A 24,088-nucleotide genomic window follows, 5' to 3' on the forward strand; every position below is an offset into this window, starting at 1 on the left:
ATAAATTCATTGAAATGTAAATTGTGTTCATACCCTTGCCACATAGCAGTTTCACTCGGTGTTCTACTGGAAAACTAACAAGATGGCATGGTCTGAACCCATTACACCACAGACACTTTGGAGAGCCATTTTGGTGTGGTCTGTCCTTTCCCTTCAACATCAATGATCACAATTTAAAGAACTTCATCCTAGGACAATTACCATTCAGGAGTTCATCTGTCAGAACCACTATTGGTTAGAAAACTAGAGTAAAAAATATCAATATATTTGGAAAGAAATTTAGATGGCTCTGGAGAATGGGACATGTCATGGGGAGATAATAGGCTTGTTCTAGATTGGGTCATACTGGAGAAGAGTTGGCCCTAACCCAATAGGAGGTGTCCTTACAAGAAGACAGGCATGCACACAGGGAGAAGAATGCCCCATGAAGGTTAGAGGTAAGCTTCCACCAGCCAATGAACTCCCAGAAGCTGGGACAGAGCTGGGACAGATGCTCCCATGGCACCTTCAGATGAGGCTGGTCCTGCCCACCCTGTGATTTTGGACTTCTGCCCACAGAACGTCGAGACAAAATTTTCTGTTGTCCCAAGCAACCCAGCTGTGGTACCTTGTTATAGCAGCCCTAGGAAATGAATAGTATACAACCGATTTGAAGACACGATAAATAGAATATTTCTAAGAAATATCTACAGATTTTCCTTGAAAATAAAATACATTTTGATGACATAAACATAATTAAACTTACATGATGGAAATGCATCTAGTTCTGTGTGACAGAAATCTCCCAAAATCTAACATATGAGGAAGGTATTTGTTGTCACAAGGAAGAGCTGCCTCAGCGACACACTTCAAAATGTAATAGATTCACAAAGTCCCAAGTGTTGTTTTATTTTGCTGCAACATTGTAGTTTTTGTGGTGGATGCAGGATCAGGGAGCCACTGGAAGTATTACAAACCCAGTGTTTGCTCTACAAATTAGACCATAGAAACTAAGTTAACTTACAGAGAGGAGAGTGAATCATATAGCATTAGAGGTCACAAACCATGAGTCTGGATTAGCGGTCTGGAGGACACCTTACAGTTTCTAGAAAAATCCAGATTGGAAGTACTTATCCACACAAGTGGATCCCTGATACGGAGCTCATGGAGCTATCCATGGAAGCCTATACATCTGAGAAACGTGGAAATCAAACACTTGCCATTTCTCTTGATACTCTTGATTACTAGGGCAAAGAAATCAGGGAAATGGTCTGCAGTCTGGTATCCAGAAGTCCCCATGCATCTTTCTATCACACTTTAAAGCAGTTCCCAAAACTTAGTAACGGCTTCTTCAATTCTGCCTCCCAAATGTCATGCCAAGTTAGGCCACTGGTGAATTAGAACATGGAATCATAAAGGGAAGGGATTCTGGGAGATGTAGTTCCCAACATTGTTGACAAAGCACAATGCAAAGAACCATCTGAAACTCACTATCTGTGGTCATAAGTGTCTCTTAGTAAATGCCTACCATCCAATTCCTAATCACAAGCAAAAACAGTGATGAGCAAAAGTTGAAAACAACAGCCCACATAATTTTATAATTGTAAAAACTATTAATAAAAATAGAATAAGGCTCCTCTGGCCAAAAATAAAGACTCTCAATAAAGCAGAAAATATATGAAGGGTGATATCCAGTATTTGCCACACTAAGCCAGGAGGCAAAGTCCAACAAATACCAAAGTGTCATTGTTCCAAGGACAATTTAAAGAAATTAAAACTACCTACATACCGAAAATACACTTTTAATCATCTATGAGTCCACAAACTAAAGATAAAAGCCTTGTAGATGGAAATGTAAGGAAAAAACACGACAGAAATTGTGTGTACTATAGAAGAGTACTTTCAGAGTTATTTTTTTCACGTAAATGTTTATTTGCAAAAGAACCGAAAATACACGCCCTATGGGTGCAATTTAATGATGGGGTACTTGCAAAGGCAAAACCACATGTACGACTTTCATAAGATCTCTCTCCTGGTGCGAACCTCCTGCAGCGTCGCGCACGGACTCCTTTGCAGGAGGACTTCCCGCATCAAACATCAAACGTGCAGTGTGTTTCTGCAGCGTGTGTTCTCAGGTGTCTTCTGAAGGATGAGGAGCAGCTAAAGGCTTTCCCGCATTGCTTACACTCATAAGGTTTCTCTCCCGTGTGCATTCTCATATGTATCGGTAAAGAGGATGGCCACTTGAAGACTTTCCCGCATTCCTTACACTCATAAGGTTTCTCTGCAGTGTGCGTTCTCACATGCTGCTGCAGAAGTTCGGGCCAGCTGAAAGCCTTCCCACATTGCTTGCATTTGTGGAGTTTCTCGGCAGTGTGCCTCCTCATGTGTTTTTGTAAGGAAATGTGGCAATAGAAAGCTTTGCCGCACAGTTTGCATTCATACGATTTGTCTCCAGGATGCATTCTCACATGTTCTCGAAAGCAAGCAGGCAAGTTGAAGGCTTTTCCACATTGTTTACACTCATACGGCTTCTCTTTAGTGTGCGTTCTCATATGTTTTCGTAAGGAGATGGGCCAGTTGAACGTTTTTGCACACTGAGTGCATTCGTAAGGCTTCTCTCCGGTGTGCACTCTCATGTGCCCTCGGAAGGATGAGGGATGGTTGAACGCTTTCCCACACTGGTTACATGCATAGGGTTTCTCTCCACCGTGAGTCCGTTCGTGTCTGCGGAATGACTGGGGGTAAATAAAGGCTTTCCCACACTGTTTGCACTCATAGGGTTTCTCTCCTGTGTGAATCCGTTCATGTCTTCTAAAGGACTGGAGATAGATGAAGGTTTTCCCACACTGTTTACAGTCATAGGGCTTCTCTCCCGTGTGCATTATCATGTGCCTTCGAAAAGCTGAGAAGTAACTGAAGGCCTCTCCACATTCTTTACACTTATGTGGTGTCTCCCCAGTGTGTGATATCATGTGTCTTCGAAAAGTTGAGGAATAGCCAAAGACTTCCCCACACTCCTCACACTTATAGGGCTTCTCTCCTGTGTGCGTTATCATGTGTCTTCGAAAAGTTGAGGAATAGCTGAAGGCTTTCCCACACTCCTTACATTTATAGGGCTTCTCCCCAGTGTGCGTTCTCACGTGGCTAGTGAGACTGGAAACGTCGATGAAGGCTTTCCCACACTGCTGGCACTCACAGGTTTTCTCTGCGGTATGGATCCTTACATGCCGATTGAGGGAAGAAGTACGAGGAAAGGCCTTCCCACATAACTCACACACGTAGGGCCTCTCCCCTTTGTGGGTTCTCACGTGTGCTCTGAGGTGTGAACAGTAACTGTAGGCCCGCCCACACTCCTCACATTGATATGGTTTGTGTCCAGTGTGAATGGCAACGTGCCTCCCGAGGGATGCATGGTGCCTGAAGACTTCTGCGTGTGCGCTGCACTCATACGGTCCTACTTCAGGACGAGTTTTCTGATACAGGTTAAGGTCGGAAATCTCACTTAAGCCTTCCCCACACTGATCATGACTCTCACAGAGTCTCTCCACCACACGGCCTCTGTAAAAAAGTGAGAAACATGTTATAGTAGTTTGATTCATAATGGTTTCTTAATATTTATTAATATTAGAATTACATTTTCACGGATCTCAGTGAATGTGTTCGTCTTCTATCCTGATTTGTTTTAAAGTGGAATGAACTGAATGGATTGAGCACAGCCATTGTGGAAACAGGGTTTCTTAAACACAGACTTTTCCCCTGATTCTTTCCTATTGTTTCTAACATTCAACATCTGTGTCACATTTCTTAAATTTTTTTTTGAGAGAGAAGGGAAGGGAAGGTAGAAGGGAGGGAGAAAAACATCCATGCAAGAGACAAACATCAATTGGCTGCCTTTTGTATGCGCCCGGACCAGGGACGGAGCCCCAGGCCAGGCAGTGCCTTGACTGGGAATCGAACTGACAACCTTTTACTTTGCAGGACAATGTGCAACCAACTGAGACACACCAGTTAGGGCCTATGTCACATTGAAGGAATTTTTTGTGTGAAAATCTGAATAAATAAATTCGAGTGAGGCTTATATGGGTTGTGGTTTGTTTGCTTTTTGAATTTCACGACATACTAATATTGTTCTGGAATGCGACTCACCTCGGATATCTCCCCTGGTTTGTGTGTGGATCTTCAACATTAAGCTCTTCCCAAATTTTTCCTAAGACGGAGACCCAAGAATTTCTGGCAAACTTTGCTATTTTATCTTCCTTGGATATTTTATTCCCATCAATATCCTGCTGAAAAACTGACCTATTGGCCTTAAATTGAGTCTTGTCATCTGAAAACAGAAAGGGAACAAATCTTACAAGAATAAAGGTAGCGGTTAGCCAAAAAAGACACTGAGAAGACACTCTGCCAGGGCTTCGTCAGTAACAAGTATAAGGGTCACAATGGTAAGCAGTTTCATAAACAGTACAAATCTCCCAGTGACAAAAACAAACCTCACTGGGCCCCTAATGACCCATGAGACCCACATCCACTGATGACACTTCTTTACGCACACAAAAACCTCAGTCTAATATGCAGATTCTCGTTCTCATGGAAGAACTATTAGATTCTAGCTGTATGACAGTGTCTTATTAATTAATGTATATCCTTTCCACATCCCATGTCTGGGAACAGTCTTGATACTCAAGAAATGCACGTTCTCTAAAGTGAGAAGGAACGAAGTGAAGGAACAATGTCACTCTTACCCACTGAGGCCAGGTTTCTGAGGGTCTCCAGCATCACATCTCTGTAGAGCTCCCTCTGAGCAGCATCCAGCAGAGCCCACTCTTCCAGGGTGAAGTCCACAGCCACATCCGCAAAGACCACTGGGTTCTGAAACATCCAACATGTGTGTAGAAGGATGGGGGAGACTCACAGCACTGAACAAGTGGGATCAGTTCACAGGAAGTTCACAGATTCTGTGGTCACCCAACATCCAGTTTATGACTACATCAGCAGAACCTCTCACCCCCTATCCACACTCGTGTCCTCATAGATTTAAAGCACCACTAACACAATGAACTTACCTCTACATTTTTACTGTGACCACATCAAGACATTCTTTAATCAAAGGGTTCAGACCACATTAAAGAAATTAAAGGGACCGGTGGGGCCACTTTATCCCCCACCAATCCCTTGCGACACAAACACTTCAGCTCCTCCCCCACTGCCCACAACATTACTCAGTACAACATGGGGCCCACAGTCAAACCTGGATGAGTGGTTTTTATAAGTTTCTTTTTTAGCCCTGACCAGTGTGGCTCAGTTGGTTGGGCATCGACCTGTAAATCAAAAGGTCACCAGTTTGATTCCCAGTCAGGCTGCAGGTTTGGTTCCACACACACACGAGGGACAATTAATCGACGTTTCTCTCTCACATTCGATGTTTCTCTCCATCTCTTTCTCCCTCCCTTCCCCTTTCTCTAAAAATAAATAAAATCTTTTAAAGTTTTAAAAATAATTTTATTTTTCAATTATAGCTGACACAATATTAGCTTGAGATGTACAACACAGTAACTAGAAATTTATATAACTTGTGGAGTGACCACCCTGATGAGTACCCACCTGGCAGCACACACAGTTATTCCAATAGTATTGCTGTACTCCCTGTGCTGTACTTTACATCCCATGACCATCTGGTAACTGCCAATCTGTACTTCTTCATCTCTTCCCATTTTTGCCCAGGCGCCCCAACTCCCTTCCCATCTGGCAACTATCAGTTTGTTCTCTGTGTCTATGAGTCTGTTTGTTTTGTTTGTTCATTTGCTTCATTTTTTATACTCCACATATACATGAGATCATACGGGGTTTGTCTTTCTGTGTCTGACTTATTTCACTTAGCATAATACCCTTTAGTTCCACCCATGTCGTCACAAATGGTAAGATTTCACTCTTTTTTATGGTTGAGTCACATTCAATTGTATATACGTGTAGGTAACATCTTTATCCACTCATCTATCAGTGGACACTTACATTGCTTCCTTATCTTGGCTATCGTAAGCAATGCTGCAATGAACATAGAGGTGCGTATGTCTTTTTGGATTTCTCATACACGTATTCTTGCTGACCTTGAGGACAAGGTTAAGAGTGCCTTTTTGCCATGGAGTTAACTGAAGTAAAAATCATCCAATGGTAAATCTGCCCTTGATTTTAAAAAAACACGTAAAAGATTCACCAGTGCCTTCCCACAAAGGAAACACTTCCTCATCTCAAATTCCAGGAGAAGGTTGATTCCCCACAAACAATCCAGGAGGCTGCACTGTCAGTGTCTCTCATTCCCTATCCCTGCCTCCACCAGGCCCATGAGCATGTAAGACCAACCCCTATGCACACGAACCACCGAGCTGCATGCTTCCGTTAGGCCCCAGTTTTTTTTTTTTAAAGAATATCAACTCACTGACATCCATGAGCAGGGGACAGAGAAAATACCCTCAGTCAACTCTGCTGCCAGAACTTACCATTCAACAGTATAATAGCGAAGTAGGACTATTCTTGCTGTTGGTATGGGGAATGACAGAAGGGCCCAAAGTTGGCTGAATTGATGTAGGGTAGTTATCTGCCATATTTCTTCCCATAAAGCTCCCTCACCCATTGTGCAGAAGAAGAATTGACACCTCAGGCCTGAACTTTTTATCTTTAGAAATGACTGAAGCACAGCTTGCCATGACCAGTGTCTGGGACCTTGGACCTGAGAGGTAGCACACCACTGGAATTGATATTCCTCACAGTGTCTAAACTGACTGTGCAGATGACAGCACTGATGCCGAACACCTACTTTCCTGATGCCAGCTCTCAGTAAAAACCCTGGGCACTGGGTCTAACAAGCCTCCCTGGTAGACAACATTTCACATGTTGTTACAACTCCTTGCTGCGTGCACTCTGTCTGACTCCACTAGGAAAGGACTCAACAGCGTGCCCCTGGTTTCCTGCAGCTTTCTCCCCATGTGCCTTTTCCTATTGATGATTTACCTGTGTCCTTTTGTTGTAACAAATCATAGTTAAGAACGCAACTATATGCTGAGTCATGAGAGTCCTGATAGCAGGGCCTGGGAGCGGTCTTTGAGACATCAGAAGTAGGTTTGCTGGAACACCGTGCGTGACCCATCGAAACACGGCAAAAACACTGGGATGGAAAGAAGAAGGATGAAGAGGAAGGGGATGGGACTCTGGTGCTGGGTGGCTATGGAGCTGTCCGTGGTTTGAAAGGGTGGCTGAGCTGCTGTCTGGTGGGAGGGTCAAGTTGACAGAGGTAAAAATGACAGATCCGACTCCAGGAGGGCTGGCTCCCTGCATAGATGGGCTGCTTCTGGCCCTGCCAGCTACGTGACAGGAGAAAACAAACAAACAAAAACAAAGGCAGCCTTAGTAGGACCTTTGAGTTTTGTTCTCTCTTCTAGCACAAAGAACAAAGAACCAAGAACCCCCAATTTCTCAAAGGTGAGCTTTGGATGGGCAAAAAGTGCTAAAAGTTTGCATTCACTGGGAGAAAAAAAAAGTAAAAACTTTAGATAAACCAAGGAGAAATGGGGTGCAGAGCTCAGCCAGCTGGGGCTGCAGTAGCCTCCTGACCCACCCTGGCATTCCGGCCAGGACCTTCCCCGGCAGCTGTAATTTTACCCCTGTAAATGCTGAATTTGTAACTAGGGCCTTGTTATACATTGAACTGTCCCCACACAAGATATGTTTGAATACTAACCCCTGGCACCTACGAGAGTGGTTTTACTTGGACATAGGGTCTTTGCAGGTGTAATTGAGTCACGATGAGGTCATTACAATGGGCCCAAACCTGACTGGTGTCCTTATCAGAAGAGGAAAATGCCACATGAGGGCAGAGAAGCCCAGGGAAAACGGCCGTGTGAAGACGACACGGAGACTGTGCTGCCACAGCAACGAATGCCTGAAGCTGCTGGAAACGGTAATGGACAAGGAGAGTTCCCAGAAGCCTTGAGGGCCCTGAGGGAGCACGAGCTGGTCAACACCTTGATCTCTGACCTCCAGCCTCCGGAACTGTGAGGGAACAAAATTTCAAGCCCCCACTGTGGCCACTTGTTCTGGAGCCCTAGGACATAACACAGGGTCTGACTGAATTGCAATGAGAATGAAGGGCGGGGGGAGACTTTTTCTTAAAATGGTTTTGATTTGTCATTCTTGCATCTGCATGTACGACAAAAACGGAGGCAAATGGTGCAGCCTTATGATTCTATCGACGCTAGTAGGGCCATCCCGATCCGTGCAAAGAAAAAAATGTCTGTGACGCCACATCCTCGCTTTCTGCCAATGGTGCATGGGATGAAATTTAGCCTCTCAGTATTAGAAATAAGATTAGGTCTCCATAACTGATGGCTTTTTACTATGATTTTTACCTAGGTTAAAAAAAGAAGGCAACAAAGTAAAAACAAACAAACAAACAGGCCATCTCTACATCGGAAGTCGATTTTTGGAATTTCAAGTAAAAGTTTCCAGTTTGCTAAAGAGTTCTTAAGAAGACCTATTTCTGACGACCTGCAGAGGCTGACGGTTGTCCAGCAGTGGGTCAGTTTGGATTCTAAGACAGACGAGACAACAATGGCTTAGGACAGTCTCATCTGCTACTTGCACGTGGAACCCAGGTGTCTGCCCCTGCAGTGTCTCCGCTTTGCTCCTGAGAAGAAAGACCCTAGTGTCTGATGGCATTCTGAATTCACATAGCTTGCATTTCGACCTCCTGGATTTGACCATGAGCTAAAACCCAAGAGTCCACGATGGGCTGCTGCAGCCTCAGTACACACTGTGCCGGCCCGAGAGCAGGAGTAAGCTCCATGAGCAGGACTTCAGCTCTGGGAATGTGGAAGATTCACAGCAGCACTCTGTGAGCCCCGAACTGTGAAAACCTCACAGATGCCAGCGGGTCTGGTGGGGTCACTTACAGTTGTCCGTGACCAAGGCCCTGTTCTCCAATGGGACCATCTAAAATCAAGCTGGTCCCTTCACAGCTGGGAGCTTCCCTGCTGACAGATCACCTCTATGTGTCCGACTGGTGAGGTGGGCAAACCAGTGCCATGGATAAGTGAAACTGTCTGAAACAGACCACCTCGGGCAGTCCCTCTGAAGCAAGAACTGCGCTGAACTATTAGGTCTGCACTGTGAGGCCACAGTGGGGGCCCTGGGGAGCTGGCTGCCTGACCAAGGCATCCTGCAAGGCACTACTGCAAACTCTGTGTTTCCAGGGGACTGACGGTGCCCTCCAGGACTGTACTTCTCAGGTATGTGTCCTTACAGGACACCGTCTTCTCTGTGGATAAGGCACACAGGTCAACTTCAACTTACTGGCCAGAGTTGTGCTGTGCAGGAATTAATACCTGAGGCCAGGTAAAAACAAACAAACACAGATATTTGAAGAAAACTGCCCCCTCCCCTGTACCTTACTGGCTTTCTAAGACCTTTATAGCGAATGGGATTTACTTGAACTGGCCAGGCCCAGGACCCCTAAAGGTCATAACCAAAATCAGTATTTCAGTTGGGTCTCATCCTGCTGCACAGGGTCCTACTAATAATTTTGCTGTAAAGATGCCTTGTCCAAGAAGTGTTAGCTGAGGAGGCCTGAAAGTCCTTATCCTCAGAAAGTCCTTATCCTCAGAACGTCTCGCATGCAAGGTTGGCCCTTGACCCGCACATGGGAGGGAGCTCAGATGTCAGGAGTTTCCAGCACCCTGATACAAGCGGCTCCCTCTTCCTTTTTACATAAACAACAGGGCTTCTGCCAAAGACCTGCCCCAGGATGGATGACAAGCGCCAATAAAAACTCTGTAACGAGGTCTCTCATTAGTTGCCCTGCTAATTTCAAATGTATTGTCACACTTGGCTGCTTTGCGATGTCACTAGAGGGGACCCTGTACCTGTTCTCCTTAGTGCTTGGCCTCAGGCACCTATCTCCTGGGCTGATCCTGCTTTCTTCTTGCTGCTGCAATAAATCACGGACATGATCATGACCGAAGGCTGAATCCTAGGAGTCCTCCTAGACCTCATGAACGGAATTAGTGCCCTCATAACAGAGGCTCCAGAGAGCTCCCTGGACCCTTCCACCACGGGAGGACACAGTGAAAAGACAGCCATCTATGAACCAGGAAGCTGGCCTTCAACAGACACCAAATCTACCCTCACCTTGATCTTGGACTTCCCAGCTTCCAGAACTGTGACAAATACTTATTTGCTGGTTATAAGCCTCACAGTCTGTGGTATTTTTGCTGTGGTATTTTAGCAGCCCCAGCTGACTAAGGAACTCCCAAACACGCTCAGCTTGAAACCATCAAATACTTTAATAATCTACAACATTCATTTTTTTAAATGTACCATTGAGAACCCATTGCATGCAAAAATCTTTACCAAGAGCTTTATACACATGTATCAGCTCTGTAAAGCAGACGTTACTAAAACTGGTTCACAGAAGGGGGGAGGCAAAATGGGCCACGAATAACACCACGCAAGCACCTACCACTTGCACGTCTTTCACACACCCCTTACTCACAGCCATTTTGTCACCGTAACTGCTGTTTCCCAGCATGATGCGGAGACAAGCTTGGTTTCGCTCAGCACTATGGGCAAGCGCCAACAGAAGCATCCTATCCCGTGGTTATGTCCTCGTGCTCCTTTCTGGCCAAATTCCTGTCTCCTGTGAAAGACCACTTTGTTTGAAGCCCTTACCTCTGGCTCTTTCATTTAGTACAACTGATTTAGGTTACAGCGACATGGGCCCTCGTACCCGAAGGCACTAGGGCTGGAGCCCTGAACAAAAAAATATGAACCTCGTGGATCTTCAATTTTTTGGGAGGAAAACAACACATGAGCAAATCAAATATAAGTACTAAGGAAAATGTGGCACAACGGGGGGGACCAGGAGGGACCTATGTGTCACCATGCGTGTATTTTTGTACCTGTCGACACTGACATAGATAAATATGAATGACCGGCTGCAAGGTAAAGAATAAAACAACCCTTTGAAATAACACTACAAATTGATAACTAAATTGCTTAAAATATATATGTATATTATATATACATACATGTGTATCTGTGTATGATTCAACATACTGGTTACATACATCAGAGTGAGGGGGCCTATCACCGAGGTTCAGTTCAAGTGGGGTATCTGGTGTGAAAGCTCATTCTACATTTAGGGCTGAATTTCATTTCACAGATAATTATTTTTTAATATTTCTGACGACTATACATATGTCATATGCATTTCCTACACTGATGTTATATTATACAAGAGAAAACTCTAAAATCAATTTATATATCTTGCCTGTAATCATCGTAGGAGTTGCTAGAACTATTTTATAATATTCAACAGTCATATATCTTACATTGGAGAAGAGATGGTAACGCGTGTGTGACCTAATAAAGGAAAACTGGTAACACAATGTTCAAAAGATAACAAAGAACATTTAAATGGCATGATGTTTTCCCTCAAACAATTAGGGACAAACCAAATATGCTCAGGACCTCTCTTCTGCTCAGCATTACACTAGAGCCAGTCTAGACCCAGCAGAACACAAACATACAAGAATTAAAAAAGGAAAAAGCCTTGTCTTTATGCCTACCTCTGTCAACTGTACGTGTAGGACATCAACAGAACAACAACAACAAAATCACAGAGTAAGATTTTTAAGAAGAATCCAGGATAAAAATTCAATACAAAAATACAGTTTGTTACCGTTTCAATTAACACCAAGTTGGAAAATTCACTTTAAAATGACAATGCATTAACTATGGTAAAACCCCCCCAAATTTAATTAGTACTAACAAGTCTAAAGAAGCCAAAAAAAAACCCCAAATGGAAGAATTGTAAAACAGTAAGAAAAGTAACAAAGTAAAATGAAACGCAAGAAGAGAAGGCACATGTCCTTAAAACGGAGGACTCAGCGGTACCAAGGCATCAGCTCTTCCAAAAGAGACCTAAAGTTTTCGTAGAATTTCATTACATCTCCAAACAAGATTTTTTCCCTTAGGACTTGAAAAATACTAATTTTACAAATCTAACAAGGAAAACAAATATCCAAAAAGCGCCAAATGTTCTGAAGAATAAGGCAGGGGCCCACCTATCACAAAGCAAGGATTTTTAAGCCATTAAATCCTGATGGGATTAGCAGAGGCGTGGACGACTAAATCCACAGAAAGGAACACCTTGAAGTGGGATTTTGTTAATTTACGACAGGGCAGCCGTGGCAGAGCAGTGACAGAAATGACAAATATATGAGACAGTAACGAAAAGTTATCTAAACAACAAAGACGTTTTACTCCCACCTCTTCCATAGATAATATCAATTTACTAAAGATTTAAGTAAAGGGTATTACAGATAATAGCAAACCAGTTTTACCCACAGCCACAAATTCTCCAGCCTGCCAAGGAAAAGAACTGATATTTTGGTGAATCTCTGTAATTTACCAGTTCACCTACTACACTTGTAGAAATGTATTCACTTCTCTGCTGCCATTTTGGGAGGTTTATCCCTGTTGCTCTGACATTCTTTCCCCAGCAGGAATTTCAAGGCTAAACTCTTGGAATTCCATTGCTTATGGCCCAAAGGCACAGACCTGAGAAACGAACTACACACCGGAGGGATCTGAAAAGGTTTAACAAATGGCATGAAAGGCATTCTCTTTTTTTCCCCTGAAACTCACCTCTTAGGAAAATATTTTAACTTTCCTGCTCTATTAATTAAAAGCATTTTAACTTTAGCTAAAAACTGAGGCTCCAACAAGTGAATACATCTTTTCAAGGCGACAAACCCAGGGAGGGGCAGGGCTGAAATGAACGCAGACACAGCTGACTTCAGACCCAAGGATCCAGGGCAGACATCCCACGACGTGGGAGACCCCGCCCCACAGCACTCTGAAGGGCTCCTGAACAAAGGACACAGGCCAGTGTCCCCCTGTGAGTCTCCTGTGCAGGTGGCTTTGCAGGTGGCTGCTCTACCTCACCGGGGGTGGCCTTTCACAGTCTTCTGCGTTCGTTTCTCTGCCTTCAGAAGCCCGAATCATTTCCATCTTTTCTCCTCAATACCAGGATCCAGTCAGCTGACAACCATGTCCCTCCAAGGAATAATAACTGAGGTCGTGGTAGGTTAGAGACCGAGCACGTACCAGGAGATCTGTCCCGATGGCACCCCCAGCTAGGTCTCCGCAGACTCCCCGCCCACCCCGCAGACTGGCCACTCTCAGGAGATCCTCGCCCCCCTCCCCGGTGGATGTAGCTGTGTGGATCTGAGTCGCCCATGCCGCGGTCCTGAGACCCCGGACCCCGCGCACGGGCCAGACAGCACGCCAGGGCTCCACCCCGGGCTAAGGGAGAAAAACTAGGGTCGAAACCCGGGGGGGCGCGGGGAGCCCCAGCCCACGGCCGCTTCCAGCGAATTCTGGCTGGTTCGAACCAGACCCGGTCCTACGCACTCACCATCTCCCTGCTCTCTAGGGGTCCTCCGGGCGGCCCAGGAACGTGCGAGCTACCGGTTCCAGGCACCTGGGCCTGCGCCCGGCAGGTGCGTACCAACGCCGCGATCGGCCGGGAGCAACGTGCACTCCTTTCCACGGTATCTCTGATTGGACATTGCTGGGAATCCGGCATCTTGATTGGACAGTGTTTTCGGGCACACAGACGTCTAGGGTCCCTGATTGGACAGTTTCCAGAGACCCGCCTCTGTCTCCCGAACTGTCCTCGACACGTCGCCCTGAATCCCTGAGTGGACAGTTCTCTAACCCGCCCCCTGTACCCTGAGTGACAGGCAGCCGGGACACTTGGCTGACCCCTGCCCAGGACGCTGGCTCGGAGGAGAACCCGCTCCCTGTCTGGCGTACTGGCGTCTACCCGCAGTTTGGCAGCCCTGTCTGGGTTCGCATCCTGGACCGGGAAGTTCTGACTCAGTTTCCTGGCGGAGCGCCCTCTGTCCATAAGGTGGACAGAACAGGAGGGCCTTGTGATCTGGGGTCAGCCCAGGGCGAAAAGCCGTTGATCTGTGCCCTTTGTTTAAAAACACTCAACTGTAACGTCAAGGGCATTGTAGGGTCCCGCTTGATTTTGATGTGTGATTTTTGACAATGGGAGGCCCCGCCCTCTGCCCCATTCCCTCACAAAAGGGCTTGAGGTCAGCACTCAGAGGCCCCGGTGCCTTTGCCCCCAAAGTGGGAAGTGGGACCCCCAGCCTGCACAGAGGGCTCCTCTTAGCACAGCAATAGGTGAGATGTTAGAATTCTCAGAGTGCATGTACTGAGAGGAAATCTACGTCAGATCAGGTTTTCAGTGTATCCCCAGAGAATTCTGAAAATGAAAAGGCTCTGATCGTGCACGACAGAACAAATGTACCTAATACCACTAAATTGTACACTTAAAAACGGATAAGATGGTAAATTATATCAGGTGTATTTTACCAATTTTTTAAGTTTTACTTTTTCTAAAAAAGATTTTATTTATTTATTTTTAGAGAGGGAAGGGAGGGGGAAACAGAGAGAAACATCAATGTACAGTTGCTGGGGGTCATGGCCTGCAACCCAGACATGTACCCTGACTGGGAATCGAACCTGCGATGCTTTGGTTTGCAGCCCGTGCTCTATCCACTGAGCTACACCAGCCAGGGCGAAAGCTTTACTTTTTTAAAAGGCTCTGATATCCCTAAGGCAATCAAATTCCTATTTTAACTGATATAAAACAACAACAACAAAACATATACATTTGAGATAGACCTGAAAACTCTTAATATACTTAATAGATGGGAGATAATGCATTTAATATGCCTGTTCCTGTTAGAAAACATTCTCTCCTTTGAGATTAAGTAGTCATCCAAACTCTGATATCACTTGCTATTTATTTACAAACAAAATTTTATATTTTGAAATTTTTAATGTATTGATTTGAGAGAGAGCGAGCGAGAGAGAGAGAGACCGATTTGTCATTCCACCCATTCACGTACTCACAGGTTGATTCCTGCATGTTCCCCAACTGGGGATCAAATCCTCCAACCCGCGACTCTTGTGCATCGGGTCCACACTCCATCCAACTGAGCTACTGGCCAGGACACAAAAAGAATTTTAAAAATTCCTGTTTTATGGTTTCCAGAAGGTTTGATATGATTTCATAAAAATTGGTGTTCAGGGAATTAACACATTAAAAAGCTCTGAGTTAAAAATAAACCACTCATTGGACTTACAAACTATTAAAAATAACATATGGTTATATTCATTTTTTTCTTTAATATGCATTAGTAATTATTGCCAAACTGCACCGAGTCAGCATGGAATTTATTAGAAGCTGGCTCCCAGACTGGGTCCTGGCACGGACTGTAGGGAACCGTTTCACGAGGCATGGAAATGTAGCTCAGCCTCCACATGGAAAACTGGTGAGGAGAGAGTGGCATGCAGGACCATGCCCGCAGGGAGGTTTCCCGTGGGGAATCAGGCCTGCATTGTACCTAGACCTATGACACTTGCTTTTGCTAAAACTCCCTCATCCTGAATTGACGCAGCAAGTGCTTACTGTAACTTCCTAAAGTCTGTAGTCAGTCTCAAACATGCAAGGAGTGAGAGAGCCAGGGCAGAATCCCTCCACACTCCTTCCAACATCTTCCTTTCACAGGACCTCATGGGAAGCTGCTGGCAACGCAGAAATGTGTTTTTCAGCATATCTACTTCATGTCACAAAACAAAGTATGAAAGGTTAAGTGTGGCCAACAGAATAACAGCCCCTTACAGGTGTGTACATCCTAATCACTGGAATCTGACTGTCACCTCCCATAGTTAAAGGGATTTGGCAGATGGGATTGGGTTAAGAACCCTGAGATGAGGATGACCCTGGATTCCCTGGGGGACCCAGTATCATCACATGGGGCCTCATAAGAGGGAGGCAGAAGGGTCAGGGTAGGAGATGGGAGAGGCTGCACTGCTGGCTGTGACGATGGAGGAAGGGGCCAGGAGCCAGGGATGCGGCACCTCTAGAAGCTGGAAAAGGCTGGATTCTCCCTTGGAGCCTCCAAAATACACGTAGCCTGATCTAAATCTCCATTTTGGGCTCTAACCTCCAGAACTGTTATATGAATAAATTGGTGGTTTTAAGTCACTAAAAGTGTAGTAATTTGTTAACAGTGATAACAGGAAGCTCATACAGTGGGTCTGCAGCAGAGAAACAATAACTTAATGAGTGACACAAGTGACTCCATTCCCAATCTCATCTTTCCATGTGACAACTGTGAATGTCCCATATGCTCTTTCAACATGACTGCTCCTGATACAGCACACCTTGGAGTGATCTCTTTTCTGAGAACACCACCTTTGTGCTTTGTTGTCAGAAATATAGCACTTCTTGTATTTTTTCTTTTGTCTTTTTTAAATGTAGCACTTTTTGAATAGATGATATTCTGAAATTTTATACCAAACCATAAGTTGATGTTTACATTCCTCACAAAGGAATATGTTAACAATAACCACAATGCAGCAAGAAGGGAGGGGGGCACCTAAACTATTATAAAACTTTTCAGTCATACAAAGTACGCAGGGAATAACATTTTGAATATTCATGTATCTGTTGCTAAGCTGTATGAAATCCTACCGGTTTACTGTACTCTGTCAGATTTCTAGAAGGAACAAACATTATAGAGTTGAAATGCCCTGTGAATCGTCTCCAGGATCCTATCTACCCATCTCCATCTGCTCCCAGAGGAAACCATATTCACAAACGTGATGTTCATTACTGCGACCCCGTATGTGTAGATTCAGAAACTATACATAACATTACTGTCCCTATATTCAAATTTTATAAATATACTATTGTCCTATACATACTCTGTAATTTTACTTTCTTATCCTTCAAAACCTGCTTAATGTTAATAAATCACAATATATATTTAATGTAATTGTTGTTTAATGTATTATAATAAAATAAAATGCCAAAAGAAATTAAAGCAGACAATGTACCTTCCAAATTATCAGAAAATAAATACACTCCTCCAATACAGATAACACAGTATAAAATAAAGAGAAAAAGAAACTTCAAAAATATGAAAAATGACATAAAATATGTTAGTAGAATTAAAGCCAACAAGATTTATTACAGCAATAATTGGCATAAATGTACTAAAAAATAGGATCCTAAAACAAAATCCATCTGTGGTTAAAAAGAGAGATACAGGGAATTTAAAAAGTTGAAATTCAAAGAAGGTAAAAAATATCAAAAACATTAAGCAAAACATTAATTTTGCTTAAAAGGCAGAGGTGGTGCTATTACTTAAAACAAAGAGATTACTTCCAAATGATAAAGGGTGCAGTTTGCAATGAAGACCTGTCATGAATTATTTGCCACAAATAAAATATAGAACAAAAACAAATTTAAAAACAACACAAATGAAGCAACAAAAATGACAGAAAATACTGAGGGAAATTAAGTATAAGAGCAATAGAAAACTGTAACTTAATTATCTTGAGCTAATTATCTTTGAATCAGCAATCCAAAGACAATTAAGGACAACCAATATTTCTCAATGGTAACTGAAGGAGAAGGAGTATCAGGGAAGTAACATGGTGTGCATGTTAAAAATGCATATTACTGGGCTCCAACTCTTGCTTATTAAATGTGAACCACCTGACATGAAATTTAAGAGCCATTGTTTAATAAGATTGATTTCATAGACATGCCAGATTCCTAATCACAAAAACAGAGAATACAGCTGCTTCTCAAGATCTACAAAATACTTCTAAAACTCGATCACATAGTAAACCTTAATAAATTTCAAAGTTTCAAAATAGTAGACACATTCTCAGACTACAGCATAATAAAAGCCAAAATTTAATAATAATAAAAGGATGAAAGGAATTTATGAAAACGCTGTAGTTAACATTAGACTCTATGGTGAAAGACTGAATAGTTTTCCCTAAGATCGAAACAAAGCAAGGAAATCTGTTCTCACCCCGCCCATTCAACATAGTACTGGAGGAGCAAGCCAGTGCAATAAAACAAGAAAAAGGATTTGTTTTTAAAAAGGTGGAATGGACATTTAAACACCCAAAAGTTTTAAAAAATATGTCCTCTCTCAGAATACTTTTGGGTGAGAGAAATAAAAATAAAACTAAGTGTTTTTTTAATGATCATAAAACCACATGAGAAAACAGAGCTAAACTTAAGCTCTCCTCGGATTAAATTCCTCATTTTGATTGCTCCAATAGTCACAACTCAACTTAAATTCAGACCCTCAGAAAGGCCCTATATGAGGTTGTTCCCTCTCCTATTATCCATCACAGCAGCATGATGTTTATGTGCTCCAAAGACTCTAACAAAATCTGCAATTATTTAATTAAAGTATTTGGTTATTTGTTTAACATCCATCCCTGCCCCTGACTCCATCAGGGACCTGGCTACAGAATAGATAGGGCTCACTAAAAAATGGAAATTTAGGGGAGACTCCTTAAAAATTATTAATAATACTGAAATGAATACAGCAGAGTATTAAACCAATCACAGGACTTTCTGAGAGCAGAGTCTTGGGTAACCGCACAGGCCAGATGCCCATGAAGTAACCCCGCTGCCTTACCACTAGAATATGTATGTCTGTCTTACACACAGCCACCTGGCACCACAAAGAGTTCAGGTTCTCTATGAATATTGTTGGCAGAAGGGGGAGATCAAAACTGAAAAACTGCACTCGTGGCACCTCTAAGTCAACTATGCCTAAGAACAGGATAAAAGCCATAGATGTTCTCCCCAGAAAGCACATCTATGCCCCAACACACACACTTTGTGTCCAGCTCAAGGATGTTAATGGAGTCCATCAACCCAGTTTGGTCTACACAGACCCCAAATAAGGAACATCTACATTAGGAAAAGGCAACCATATTTGTGTGATCAGGTTCCACTTAAATTAAAGGAGACCTGACAGGCAACATTCCTCTTTAGCTCCAGAGAAAGGGGAAATTTTAGATGAAAGTTAGATGTCTTTGGAGGGAGAATTTTAGAGACACACCTCCCCTGTATCCCTCCTTGCTAATGTGTTATTGGTTTGGTACAGGTTGCTCGGATTCAAAGCCAGATTCCTCTACTTTCTATTTGTGTGACTTGGAACAAGTTACTTTATTTCTGTTTCCCCTGTATCATGGGGATATAAACAGCTACTATCTCGCTCTGGCTGGTGTGGCTCAGTGGATTGATCACTGGCCTGTGAATCAAAGAAGCACCAGCCTGCAAACCAAAGGTTCCCAGTTCAATCCCCAGTCAGGGCACATGCCGGGGTTGCAGGCTAGGTCCCCAGTGGGGGACACGTGAGAGGTAACCACACATTGATGTTTCTCTCCCTCTCTTTCTCTGTCCCTTCCCCTCTATCTAAAAAGGAGTAAATAAAGTCTTTAAAAAAAGAAAGAGCTACTATCTCATGGGTTGTTGAGAAGGTTAAATGAAGGAACACATACAAGTGCTGGAGTGGTACCAGGAATACAGTAAGCACCAATATATGTGAACAATGGCAATGATGATGATGTGTATCAGTATTTTTGGTCTCTAATCTGGTAAGGACACTTCACAGATGGGACTTTTCCCAGGCCACCAAAGGTTGCCCCACCTCTCCCTGTCCCAAGTACTTCTATACCATATCTCTATCATCTTGGTATCCACAAGCCTCCCTGATTGATCGATGAAACTGAATATCCCTTGGTGTTTGATTTTTAGTTATTGTCAAAATGATTCTAGCAATAGCAAATGAAATAGCAAAAGGCAAAAATCAAACATAATCACATAACCCTGACCTGTAAACTGTTCATTTCTATATATCTCTGTCAAGCCTTTGCCCATGTATGTACATATTTCAACTTTACCAGATAGAACTGCATATACAATTTTGCACCTTATTTTTCACATTGCACCCAAAGCACTTTCTGTCTCAACATATACTCTGCATTACCACAAGAGTGTGCAGGACCTTGCTAAGTGACCAACAGTGTTGGGATAATTAAGTAAAATATTGAAAGATTACTGAAACAAAATATTGACAACAAACAAAAGATTGAAACAAAATACCTTTTGATTCAACAACTCAATTAATGTGACTGTTCTTAGCAAAATCCATTCCATGTTAGTGTTCCCATGTATTGATCTTTTCCAGGAGAGTAAAACTCATTGGGCATAGCTCAGTGGCAATTTTCCCCATTAAAAGGCCCCTCTGGGATCTAGACCTCAGGGCTTTCATTCAAGAATGTGGCCTAAGCCTACTCCTTTTCAAGTAGAACATCAGAAGGGCAATGTGTAGTCATACTTATGTGGTAGAGTGTTTAAAAAAAGTATTTTAAAGGGCAGCAAGCAAGCTCTAACATGCAATAAATTTGCCGCACTGATAGAAAGTTTTCCCTCAGTCAGTGATTTCATTGGTTTTTTGACTAGTGTGAGTTTTCTGGTCTGTGAGAAGGGAAGAGCACAGGCTGAATGCCTTTCCACATTCATTACAGCTATACAGTTCCTCTCCAGTGTGAGTTCTGTTGTGCCTAACCAGGGAGGACCTCTGGCTAAAGGCCCTTCCACACTGATTACATTCATACAGGTCCTCACCAGTGTGAGTTCGCTCATGCTGGTTAAGTGATGAATGATGACTGAAGGCCTTCCTACATTCATTACATTGGTAGGGCTTCTCGCTCATATGCAGTTGCTTGTGCAAGATCAGGTAAGAAGTCTGGCAGAAGGATTTCCCATAGTCTTTGCATTCATAGGGCTTTTCCCCTGTGTGAATCCTCTGATGTTGGGTAGGAGATGAAATCTTGTTGAAGACTTTCCCATGTTCACTGCATACATAGGGCTTCTCTACAGTATGAGTTCTCGAGTGCTGAGCGAGGGTGGAGCTGTGCATAAAGGTCCTCCCACATTCCCGACACTTGTATGGTCTTTCTCCTGTATGAATTCTCTGATGTTCACTCTGGGAATGCCTCCAGTTAAATACTTCCCTACAATGGAAACATTGATAGGGCTTCCCCACCATCTTAATTTTGTTGTGTATTGTAACAGCCACCTCATGATTAAATTATTTTCCACTTTCTGCATATGTAGACATTTAAGTTCTTTTGTGTTGAGTAAAGAGATGATTTTGGCTGACATCTTTCCAACATTCATTACTTTTGCAGGGTCTGTAGTCTGTATATCCCATCTGATGATGGTTTAAGAATGGATCAGCTATCAAACAATATCGAGGTCACAGTCATGGAAATGTTTTCTTACAGAACCTCTCTGTGATAAAAGGAGGTCTGTGCTCAGATTACAGTTTTCCTCAAATTCTGTAACCAGGCAGCAGCCCTCTCTCAAGCAAGTGCCTTTAATTGGTTGTACCCCACTTGACCACAACCCCAGTCTTCTCTGGGGAGCTTTATAATATTCATGCCACCAGTGGTGCTTTCCCCAAAACCATCTCCTTATAAATTGACTCTTAGATTTTTAGTCCAGTCTCCTTATCTGAAATAAATTGAGGGGGGAAAATAATAAAACTTCTAACTTAAGAATGGTGGAACAGAAGTACTTCCAACATGTACAAGGCACCTGGGGATTCATGCCCAAATATCAGCTTTCAACACAGGGGAAGGACAGCAAAATGAGAGATGAGCCAATAAGCTGGTGTGCTGAGGACAGCATGCAGTGTAGAAAGCTTCACAATGGTGAGAAGTGGGGGGAAATGTAGATGTAGAAGGAACTGCTCTACAAATAAAAGTGGGAGGGAGATAAGAATGACAGACAGAATTATCAAGAAAGGAGAGAGGAAAGAGAAGTAACTGGAAACACAAGTAGAAGGGCTTCACAAAGCAAATGAAATGTTCTTTCTTTTCTCTGCACCCGAGAGGGGTAGAAGGTAGTATGTGGAAGGAGAAGGTTGCTGGAGGCCAAACTGAAGGTGTCAGAGAAAGTGCCACCAAGGACCTTCTCCTCAGACAGTTAGGGCCTCTGTGGAGACACCTCTGACCTACAGACCCCAAGATGTTACAACATGGATGAACCTTGAGGACATTACGCTCAGTGAAATAAGCCAGCCACAGAAGGGCAAATACTGTGTGATTTCACTCACAGGAGGTCACTGGAAAGGTCATATCCATAGGGACAGGAAGTAGGATAGTGAGTGGTGGGTTGTCAGAGATGAGGGAAGGAGAATTAGTGTTTAATGAGTATGGGGTGTATGTTTGAGGTGATGAAAAAGTGGAAAAGAGAGTACTGATGGTTATATATAGTACACTAATGTGAATGCAATTACTGCCACTGGGTTATACTCTAAAAATGATTGAGAAGGCAAATTTTATATTACATGTACTTACCACACAAAAAAAATTTAACTTATGGCTTTTCACCTGGGCAGAAAAAGTACAAGCACCTTGACTTTGTATCCAAGAGGCATCAGGGGCATTATCAATGCCTAAGCTAAGATAGGAATTTCAACAGCAGCTCTGGCTATAAGATGCAGCAGGTCTTTGTAATATTAATGAGCTGTTGTAGGAACTCAGCTTTTGATTACATCAATCGGACTATGTAAAACTGGTTTTGTTATACATTATCCTACTGCAGTTCTAAGAGCCTATGGATGACATTAAATGAGGACTTTCTGTCCTGAAGAAGTGAGATTATTGTGTTGGAGAATCCAGTAGACCATGAACCCACGTGGGCAGAACCATGACTCTTACTCAGCAATAAATCCCCACTTCCTCACATAGCTCTTGACACATAGTAGATGCTAAGTAAGTGTGACCTGCAGAGCATGGGAATGAATAATGCTGTCCCTACCCAATGAGACCAGGTTCCTGCAGGTCTCCAGCATCACCTCTCTGTAGAGCTTCCTCTGAGCACCATCCAACAGCTCCCATTTCTCCTGGGAAAAGTCCATGGCCGTATCCTGGAAGGTCACTCACTCCTAATAGATCATATCAGTTCTGCTCAAAAAGCAGCACCCCCACCCAAGTTCACAGGAGGGGAGCTGAGGATAGTAGCATCAGGAAGTCAGACGGAGCAGAGTGCAAAGTCCAGGAGTCAGACGCTATCTACTAGCCTCTGTAGGCCCTTGTCTTTGCCTGACAATCACAGGGACATACAGACCCTGGGCCCACTGTTAGCACAGCAAGGATGAGGATGACTAGCACGTAGGTCTGGTGGAAATATTTTAACCATTTCTTTTTTAAAATTTAAAAAAAGATGTTATTTATCCATTTTTAGAGAGGGAGAGAACCATCAGTGTGTGGTTGCCTCACATGGCCCCCTACTGGGGAACCTGGCCTACAACCCTGGCATGTGCCCTGACTGAGAATCAAACCAGCAAACCTTTGGTTTGCAGGTCGGCACTTAACCCCGAGACACACCAGCCAGGGCTTAACCATTTTGTATTGAACTGGCGATTTTAAATCTGTATGACATTTCCCCTTGAGAATCTTACCCTGCTTATTCTAAAAATCGATAGATCCGTGATTCTGCCAGTCCATGCTGGTGAGGAATCTGTTACTGGTAAGGTCAGAAAACCTAGAAGTTATACCGAGCAATCCTGTGTGACCAAAGGGAACTTCATTCCAAACTTGAGGTTGATAGAGACCGGTTCTCTCTGCCACACATTACAAGGTACAGAGGGAGCAAGAAGAGGGATTTGCTCCCTCACCCCCAACTCACTGAAATATGACAAGAGCATTGTTTGGAAAAAGGAGAGATGGGGTGTGACCCACATTTGGTGCCTGGCTGGCTATTGTGGCATCAGTGGTATGAACTGGCAGCTGGGCGCTGTCTGTTTCCGAAGGTAAGAATTACCCAAGTAATTTGAAAATGAGGATTTGCCTCCAGGAAGGTAGGCGTGTTAGATGCCCTGGTTATTTTTGGCCATTCTGGCTGAAGTGGGAGGATTTTTTTTTTTAAAGGAGAGTTCTGGTAATGCCTTTTTTTCCCTCTCTCCTCCAGGTGGAAGGAGAAAGGAAGGGCTCAAGCATTCCCAAGGTGAGCTTTGAAGTAGAGCAAAAATATTCAACATCTCTGTTGCTCATTCCCCACAGGAGGAAAAGAGGTTAGTCCCCAGGGTAGCAGCACATTTAATAAAGCAAAAAATAAATAAATAAATTAAAAAGCAGC

General features: G+C 43.4%; 1 protein-coding gene across 3 annotated transcripts; it reads right to left on the reverse strand.

The window, feature by feature from the left end:
• Positions 1-1,874: 1,874 nt before the first annotated feature.
• Positions 1,875-13,555, reverse strand: LOC123814180 (zinc finger protein 555-like). Of its 3 annotated transcripts, XM_045831827.1 has the most exons (6): positions 13,451-13,555; positions 10,523-10,666; positions 5,231-5,300; positions 4,725-4,851; positions 4,129-4,309; positions 1,875-3,540 (listed from the first exon to the last, which is right to left on the reverse strand). In XM_045831827.1, the coding sequence occupies exons 4-6, from the start codon at positions 4,756-4,758 to the stop codon at positions 2,070-2,072; spliced, it is 1,686 nt and encodes a 561-aa protein (XP_045687783.1). In that variant the 5' UTR covers positions 4,759-4,851; positions 5,231-5,300; positions 10,523-10,666; positions 13,451-13,555; the 3' UTR covers positions 1,875-2,069. The 3 variants fall into 3 exon arrangements, with proteins under 3 accessions (XP_045687783.1, XP_045687786.1, XP_045687782.1); XM_045831830.1 differs by lacking the exons at positions 10,523-10,666; positions 13,451-13,555 and having other exon boundaries at positions 5,231-7,375; XM_045831826.1 differs by lacking the exons at positions 5,231-5,300; positions 10,523-10,666; positions 13,451-13,555 and having other exon boundaries at positions 4,725-4,860.
• Positions 13,556-24,088: the final 10,533 nt, after the last annotated feature.

The sequence above is a fragment of the Phyllostomus hastatus genome, unplaced genomic scaffold (genome assembly GCF_019186645.2).
Source record: "Phyllostomus hastatus isolate PE091 unplaced genomic scaffold, TTU_PhHast_1.1 phas_contig_159, whole genome shotgun sequence".
NCBI classification, from domain to species: Eukaryota; Metazoa; Chordata; class Mammalia; order Chiroptera; family Phyllostomidae; genus Phyllostomus; species Phyllostomus hastatus.

Bases quoted from the DNA above. Each gene is read 5' to 3' on its own strand.
- LOC123814180 (XM_045831826.1), bottom strand. From the start codon at position 4,860: ATGTTTCAGAACCCAGTGGTCTTTGCGGATGTGGCTGTGGACTTCACC. The intron at 4,310-4,724 runs GTAAGAGTGACA...TTCTGTTTTCAG, and splicing joins CAGAAACCTGGCCTCAGTGG to ATGACAAGACTCAATTTAAG. The intron at 3,541-4,128 runs GTGAGTCGCATT...ACTTTTTTACAG, and splicing joins AACCAGGGGAGATATCCGAG to AGGCCGTGTGGTGGAGAGAC.